The sequence below is a fragment of the Tupaia chinensis genome, unplaced genomic scaffold, assembly GCF_000334495.1.
Source record: "Tupaia chinensis unplaced genomic scaffold, TupChi_1.0 Scaffold000159_1, whole genome shotgun sequence".
NCBI lineage: Eukaryota > Metazoa > Chordata > Mammalia > Scandentia > Tupaiidae > Tupaia > Tupaia belangeri.
In genome coordinates, this window is record NW_006159630.1 from 2,109,531 (window position 1) to 2,118,204 (window position 8,674).

The following is an 8,674-nucleotide window of genomic DNA, read 5'->3' on the forward strand; positions in this document are numbered from 1 at the left end:
GCAGGGCAGGGCGGGCGGCCGGGGCCTCGGGGCGTGCGGGGCTGAGCCGGGAGGGCAGTGCGGCCTCGGGGGCGTCGCCTCGTCCCCGCCGCTTAGTGGCCCGTGGGCGCTGTGTCCGGCGGCGCCGTCCGTCTCTTCGGGCGCAGGAAGGGTGAGGAGGGGAGAGCAGCCCGGGCGAGGCGCCCAGGCAGGAATACGTGTTGGAGGCCCTGGGAGGTAGCTGCTTGCTGGAGGAGCAGCTTAGCGTGCGGCTTATGCCCCAGCAGGATTCAGAGAGGGGCACGGAGCAAGGTAGAAATGGGGACCTCTGGGGAAAGCAAGAGGACCCGCGTTAATTCGAGTTCGAGGCTCAGGAGGCTTCCTACAGCACTGACAAGCGACGGCCCTGGAAGGAGCACGGTGCCGTGTTCACCTGCGCCATCTCCTTCCCAGCCTGCACTGGGAGATCGTTTACAGGAGGAAACTGAGGCTCACAGAGGTCAAGGGGCTCGCCCAGGGTCACAGAGCGCACAGATGGGAGGGGCAAGGTCTGGACTGTAGGGTGTCAGGGGCAGTGGAGGAGGGGCCGAGGTTCTGTGGAAGAAGCCGCCCCCTACCTGAGGTGTGATCAGGAAGGTACTGGAAGGCAGGACCCTGGAAGTCTGTGTGCAGCGGTGGAGCTGGGAGCTCTGCCAGCACGTGTCCCCCGCCCCCCTTTCCCTCTCTTTCACTCCAGATAGCTTTCCAAAATATCCCGCCCCTTCGCAGTAATGTCCACAGTCCCCAAGGGTGTGCAGAGAGGGTGAGGATTGAGTTTTGTCAGCCCTTGCTCTCTGGGCATAGAGGGCTTCCCTGGGGCTCGTCTTCCCTGCTGTTATGGGACCCATGATGCCAGAACATCCGGGAGATGGCGAGCACCGAGGACCGGCGTGCAGAGCGAGGGGGTGGCTGTCCCGCCGCCGGGTGGACTGCTGCTCAGCCCAAGGCCTTGGCTTTCTTGCTTCCACTGTCCTGTGGGGCCCGCTCTCCAGGCCCAGTTCCTACGGCAGCCTTACACAGCACTTAACTGATGAAGTTGGGGCCGGTAGCGCAGTGTGGGGACGACTTGGACAGTGTGCCCACAGAACTGGCCGTTTGAGCCAGCATTGCCTTCACAACGACCTCTTAGTGCCCAAGTTTGTTTCTGAGCTGGAATTGCTTGAACTTAACAGGAATCGGGAAATAGCTCCCGGCCGTCTCAGTCAGGAAACCCTGTGACCGTTTTCCATGGATACCTGACATGCAGAGTGAGGTCTTAAAGCAAAATTGCCCTTTGGCCTGGTGGCAGTCATGGCCACTGCCTGCCTCGCACCACGAGGCTCCTTGGCTGGTGGCAGGGACTACGACAGGTGCTAGGGCTTCCCGCCTGTGGCCTGGAGGCCTTCTGTCGGGTCTGGTACTGAAGCTGTTCCTAGCATTTTGTTATTTCAGGGAGCGAAACAAAGTCTAGGCGTAATCATACAGATCAAACACCGGAAAGGCAAGGAAAATGTGGTGGTAGCGCAAGTTGACCAGCGGTCCTCTTCCCGGCACTTTGATGTAAAGTATGGACTGGGAGACCAAGCAGATGGCGTAATGGTTACATCGCTGGACTCCCACATAGCTAACCACGGTTCGAGTCCCAGACCCGAAGACTTAAAACCTGTTCCAGTGCGTGTGCATGTCTGCCCAAGATCCCTAGAGGAGAACGGAGAAGGGGTCATGGCGTGGCAATCCCCCCTGGGAGGGAGGTGATTTCTCGCTTTCTGACTCTCTGTCTTTATCTTTCTGCCTCTCTGACAAAACCACGTGCCCTATGGCAAAAACCTGTCCATAAAAAGCGTGGACTGGGACCTGCAGATGGCATAATGGTTACATCAGTAGACTCCCACATATTCGACCACAGATCAAGTCCCAGACCCAGTGCTTTAAAACACACTGGGCACATGTGCTTGCGTACCCAATATCGCAAAAGAATAGAAAAGTCGGTGTGGCCGTCCCCCCTCGGGTGACTTCTCACTTTCTCTGTCGGTCTCTATCTCTTCGTTTCAGAAGTTAGTGCTGCCATTTTCACACAGTCTCTCCAGTTAAGTATGGACTTGCAACTTCGGACTAAAAGAACCGTTTGTTTGTTGAAACACTAAAAAAAATGATAAACTGATGTGTTACCTTGAATTGTCGTAAGCAAATGCAAAAGTACTGATGGGATCCACTGTTCATAGCACTTGAACATAATCCAGTATTTTGAGAGTAATCCAGTTTGAAATGTGAAAACACTCTGGTAGAATAGTGAGCAGAAAGCCAGTAGCTTTAGCCGGCAGAAATAGGACTTACATATTACGCTTTAACTCATGTGAAAAATTACCTGAAAGGTTGGTTTCTGTTCGCAATTTCTCTTCCAGAGTCCATAAGCAAGAAAGTGTTCTGTTACGGGAAGACTAACTAGAATTTGTAAGTGTGAGTCTGCCAATAGAAACTGATGGAAAAATATGTCAAAGACCTCCCCCCCCCACCAAAGAAAAAGACAAATAACCGAGCTCAGGTCTGACTTTTGGGCAAACCCCCACCACCCAGGGCAGAAAGCAAAAGAGCAGTGAAACTGGGCCGGGCGAGCTGGGCAGCGGGCGCGGGGCTCCCTGCGCGGGGCTCCCTGCGTGGGCCGGCACGCCGCCGCTTCTGGTCGTGGCTCTAGACCACAGCTTTCTTTCCTGGGGGACCTGCTTCTTGGAAGAGAAAATGCAGTTGCCCCCTACAGTAGCATTTTCACCCCTCAGACGTGAGTGGGCAGCTGGGTGGGTTACTCTCCTGACCCAGACTTCCTGGTCCTGGGAACCCTTCTCCATCCCATGGCAGAGTTCCTTGGCGTGGCCGCACTTGGCCAGCTGGAGCTGCAATTTCAGGCAGGGTGCGGAAGGGCTCCGCTCTGAGGCAGAAGTAGATGGGTCCATCTCACAGTTATGGTGGGCCCACGAGAAGTGATGTAACCCCACCATGGACGCACCGTACCCTGTCGTCGTGTCCGGGGAAATCGGCCCTGACGTTCTTTACCCCCCCCTAGGGGGATGGCCATACTGCAGTCCCCTCCTCTCCATATTCCTTATGGGATTTTGGACATGCACACACATGTGCATGCACATGTGGCATGATTTTCAGGCTGTCACGTCTGGAACTCAAACCCTGGTTGGCCACGTGGAAATGCAGCGCCTTAACCACCATGCTACCTGCTACCCACTCTCACATTCTAAACCAGAATGTGTGCGCTGTCCTGAGCCTTCCACTTAATGGACATTTCTGCAAGAACATTCCCACATGCAGAAGGGACCGTTCGCAAAGGTCTCGTTGCTGTCTGTCTGCCATAAATAGAAGCTCTAGCTCCAAAGACAAGAATTCCATAGTAGCAAAACTCAAGTTTATGGAAACAGCCGCATGACAAGTATAACAAAGTTCGCTCCCGCCCGTGCGAGGGCAGCGTATGTTTTTGCCATCATGATAATGCCAGGTGTGACAGTGAAGGCTCTGGACGCGCAGTATACAAAAGGAACCCGTCTCCTAGTGGAGGCATCCTCTGAGAGCTTTGGGCTCTCCCTCTGAACTTGGCAATGACTCATCACCGGGCCTGAGCCCACGCTGCTCAGCCCAGCTGTAAGGCACTTGCAGAACGCCAACTCCTGGTGCTTGAGAGAAGACAAGGCAGAATCGGCACTGTAACCGCTCGGGACCCAGACCCATCCGTGTGACACTCAGAGTTTAGGAGAGGGGAGGAAGAGAACCACATTCTCTTCCATGTGTGCAGAATAAAGGGGAGAAAGTAATTGCTCACTTCCCGCCCTCCAACTGAGCAGCAGTCTGAGGGAGGGGACCCGGCGGTGGCCGTGGCTCAGCCCACCCCGAGATGTGGCGCCGAGACGCTCCTTGGCCCTGGATGTCGGGGCGGTGGTTACTTCTGATCCCAGCAGTCATCACGCTGCGGCCTACAGAGCAGTTCACAGTATGGCGAGAAGGTTTGGGGCTGGACCTGTGTTCCGGACACAGCCCTGCCCTGAGCAAGCTGCTGGCTTGGTGGCACGTCCTGGTTTGAGTTTGGAGAGAGGCCAGCAGCAGCGTGTGACAGAAGCCCAGCCCTGAGCAAGGGGAGGGGGGCCCTCTGTCCCCATCTTCTCCAGAAGCTGCGAGGGAGCGCTTCTACCGTGCTTGTCGGTCCTGCTTCAGTCCAGCAGCCATCTTCCACACAGACACGCAATTGGAGAGCGGGATCTCCTCTGGGAACCGAAACTCGACCTCGGGAGGAATGTCACTCTCTCTTCTTTCCATGCAGCTCACCAGAGTGCTCCTCAGGCTGGAAAAGCAAGGACGAAGAGCACTTAGCACAGTCTCCATGTGGCAGAAGGGGCAGTCAGTGCTTCCTCTATTCCCTGAAAGAACCAGGTGCTGACTAAGACTGGAAACAGGCGGCCTCAAGTCAGCCAGCTACTGAGCGCTGGGCCTGGGCCACGAGCCTGAGTTCAAGGCTCCTGTTCCTCCGCTCCCATCCCACCCGTGGCAGACGTGCACTGAGGAAGCTCCGAGTCAGCTGGACGAAGGCCTGGGAGGTGACTGTGGACACCATGGTCATGGGATCGACTTGTTAACGGCCTTGCCACTCAAGCACGCCTGCACTCGTGAGCGTTCGTCATGAACAAAGGCCAGTCTGTGGGCGACAGTTCTGGTTCCCTACCCGGCAAGCCTAAGGTAGTCAAGTCCCAGTGGGTGAGTTTACAGAGCACAGACGCACACGGGGGTGTGCCCCATAGCACGACGGAACGCGTGAGCTACGGGTCTGACGGTCCACTAGGGAGAAACCGGAAACGCAGTCTGCCTGTGCCGCACATGGAGGTAAAGTGGCTAACAAACAGCTGGACCAGCCAGGACGACAAGCAACCAGAAGAAAACACGGGCAGTTTTTTTTTAAGAAAGAGATTTTTGCTGTAGGGCCCGTGCACTTGCCAGAGAGAGATAGACAGACAGAAGGTGAGAAATCACCCCCTGGGGGTATGGCCATGCCACAATTCCTTCTCTTCCATTTTCCGCTCGGGAATTGGGGCACGCATACACATGCACCAAGCGTGAGTTTTAAGCTGCTGGGTCCAGGACTTAAACCACAGTTGACAACGTGGGAGTCCAGCAATCTAACTATTATGCCATGCGCTAGTCCCAGGGCAGTATTTTATAGCCTTGGGGTGAGATAGGACCAGCACATGGTGCTGAACTCCCACATGGCTGACCATGGTTTGAGTCCTAGACCTGGCAGCTTAAAACTCAGACCAGAGGGACCAGCAGTTGGCCTAATGGCTAAACTGCTGGAATCCCACGCAGTTGACTGCGGTTTGCGTCCCAGACCCGGCTGCTTAAACTCATACCAGGCACATGTGTGTGTGTGCCCAAGATCCCGAGAGAAGAATGGAGGAGAAAGGATTGTGGTGTGGCCATCCCCCCCAGGGCGGGGGCGGGTGTGAATTCTCACTTTCTGTCTCTGACATGTGCACATGCCCTATTGCAAAAATCTCTCTGGAAAAAAGAAAAGACTTAAGGGTCCATTTTCTTTTTGAGAAATTTTTGTTATAGGACATGTGTGCTCGCCAGAGAGACAGAAATCACACACACACACACTCTCTGTGGTGATGGCTATGCCAGAGAGACAGAAAGGGAAAAGTCACCACCAGAGGGGATAGCCATGGCACAATCCCTTCTTCATTCTCCTCTTGGGATTTTGGGCACACATGCACATGCACCTGACATGATATTCAAGTACATTTATACATTGGTGTGGCTTCTATTGAATTTAAAATGCAAATCTTTTTGATTTAGGGAGCCTACTTGTTATAATCAGAACATATGGTTTTTGTAACTATAAAAACAAAACAAAAAAGAGAAAACCCCCAAAAATCCAGTCCTCAGGTGCCCTGGTGAAAGAGCAGGAAACAGGACCCTGCGGTAAAATAAGAACTACAGCGGACTTGCAGAGGTGCATGAAAAAAGAGAATTTAAATAAGTGCAAGTTTATTTGAGAGCAAAAAGTTTGAGATTGGGGCCCAGTGGACTTGGTGGGAGCCGTCACATTTCCCTGTCTGGGGGAGACCCAGGTGAGAAGGCGGCTGCTCTCTACCTGCAGGCCCACAGACCCATACCTCCACTCAGGCTGGAAGGTGCCCTCATTCTGAGGGTTCTTTAGATCCAAGACCATCATTTCGTGGAGCTCCAGCAGGAAGGTGTCTAAGTCAGCCTGACTGAGGAAAGTGCTGAGGAGCTTCTTGTTTTCTGGGCTGAGTGCCGCCTTGTACTTGGGACTGATCTCTCCAAAGGGCTCCTAAGGTGAAGGAAGAACGAGGACGCGCTCAGGCCCGGGAAGAGCAGGCGGAGAGCTGCTAGGCCTGGGGATGAGCAAGGCTAGACTTGCCTTTTTCAGTCTCAGCAGCTGTTCAGACTTGTGAGCAGAGAGAAGCTTCCAGAGGGCGATGATGTGCTTCAGCTGACACCTGCCTAAGGCCTGAAAGGGGGCGGAGCTGTGGGTCGGGTGGAGGTCTCGTGCCCCGCGTGCCAGTGGGGCTGCGGCCCTCCACAGGCCTTCTCCCTTCTCATTTCTGCACTGTACTAGTCGGAGTCCGTTGTTCCACTCACAAATTCACCTGCCTCATCTGAGTGTCCCATGAAGTCTTCCGTCCTGCAGCAGCTCAGCATCCCGTGGGTGGTGGCCAGAGTCCTCAGTCCTAGCTGTGTGTTCTGTCTAGACTCAGCATTTCGAGCACCTGCCCCCATTTCTGTCCTGTTTATGCTCTGACCTGACTGGCTAAGGGCTGGTTCTAGCCCCTGTCTCTGTTCAGGGTGTCTAGATGGATTCTCTCTGAAGTAGGGAGAGTGGGGGTTCGACACCCACCTGCAGAACGAGAGCCGTTTGGTCACCCATCCTCAGGAGATCTCGGATGTACACATCCAGGTGCATGTGGGGATCCCCGCCAGCTGTGCTGAGAAACCCCAGCATGACTTCGACGACACACAGAGCTTCGCAGGCATCGCTGTAGGACTGCAGTTGCCCACTAATGGCACTAATGGCCGAGCTGGGGCAAGGCTCCTGGAAGGCAAAAGTGGCACGGGGGTGTGGGTTGGCCTTGTTTCTGCTCCCTGGTCAAAGAGCTTCATGTCTCCACTGGCCAGGCAACAAGGCAAGGCAGACTCCAGCAGTGACAATGATAGCTGACATTGGTGCTAAGTGCCTGGCAGGTTCCAGATGTCGCACACAGTAGACAGAAGCTCAAGCTCACCGCAGTCAAGCTGGTGAGCAGGTGCAGACAGACGCAGCGCTCCCTCTGATACTTCGGACCGGAAGAGCAGGAAGGGGTATGTTGTCTGACCTTTAGTCTCAGCGTCAATGGCATGGCCTCATTACTAAGAAACTAACCCAGGAGATGTCATCTGGTCACCCTCAACGAGAAGCCTGCTGGTCCGCTGGCCTGCCTGCCCACTGCAGAGAGCACTGGGATCGTGGGAGGCCCTGAAACCCCTTGGTGTTCCAGCAACACTTGGGGAGGCTGAGCGGCCTGCACAGAGGGGAGCACACCTGTAATGCCAGGTTACTGTAAGCACCTGTTGCATTTTGTCCTTGATGTCCTTGAAGAGATGTTCATAGTTCCGCTCGTGTCTGTACACCAGAGTGGGCAGCCCCTAAACCAGGAAAGGAACACGTTTTCAGAAATTAAACCCATCACAGGGGTTCCTCTTGGGTGACAGCAAACCCCTCGGCAGAGTTGAGTGTGACACCAGGCTGTGCACTTGGGCTGGGCAGAGCCTATAGCTCCTGCTGCCCTGCGGAGTTTGCGTTGACCCCACAAGCTGGGAAACAGCAGCACATCAAGGAGTCTGGTTTGGCCACGTGGGCCAGGCAGTGTCGTGCAGCGTTTTGTGGGCGGGAGTCCGCAAGAGGGACCATGGGACACTGGCGTGTGAGCCCTCGTTCACGGCTCATTCAGCACCTATGGGGCAGACTGTGAGCGTGGCAGTCACTGCAAGACGAGGGTACTGGAACAAAGGCAGGGCAGGTCAGCCTGCTCACGGCAGCGAGCGCAGCAGAGCCCATGGCTGTGCTACACAGGGCCGAGCCTGGGGACAAGGATGGTCCAGAGGAGGGAGGGTGACCCAGCTCACAGGGCTCATTGCAGCATGCAAGACAGGGCTAGAGATGAGCCTGGGCCAGGTGGCAGAGCCTCTCCTGCCAGACGGGGCAGTGGGAGGCCACTGAGACCTGGCAGCAGCCAGGGCATCGAGGACCAGTCCTGAGCATGTGGGCGGACGAGGCTGGCAGCAGGCAGCGGGAGCTATGGGAAGTCTCACTCAAGGGGCTGTGTAGTTAACCGTGGGGACAGTGGATGGAGGGCACCTGATGGGACCTGGTGACACATCCTGTGTGGAGGCTACAGACAAGGGGATGCAGTGACTGAGGTAGTCCTGGAGTAGTTGGGGGTGCCACTGACTATGGTAGAAAAGCCCAGAACATGAGTCCGTGAGGACTTCAGATGCCCTGAGGCGCAGGCCCAGATGCTAATGCGGCAAAGAGGGCACGTGAGCTGGGGGCATGGTGCCGGTCTTACCTCGAGGGTCAGCCGGGGCTTGCCCTGGAGCAAGCGGCTAGAAAGCTGCCGCTGGATCT

The 8,674-nt window shown here is 55.5% G+C and overlaps 1 protein-coding gene across 1 annotated transcript in view; it reads right to left on the reverse strand.

Annotated features, from left to right (window-relative positions):
* Positions 1-3,384: 3,384 nt before the first annotated feature.
* The window catches only part of RNF213 (ring finger protein 213), a 98,788-nt gene continuing 93,498 nt past the window's right edge, over positions 3,385-8,674 (reverse strand). Inside the window, 6 exon segments of the mRNA XM_027770744.1 lie at positions 3,385-4,333; positions 6,162-6,340; positions 6,431-6,520; positions 6,908-7,102; positions 7,615-7,692; positions 8,616-8,672. Coding sequence (XP_027626545.1) covers positions 4,180-4,333; positions 6,162-6,340; positions 6,431-6,520; positions 6,908-7,102; positions 7,615-7,692; positions 8,616-8,672 — 753 coding nt within the window. The 3' untranslated portion in view covers positions 3,385-4,179.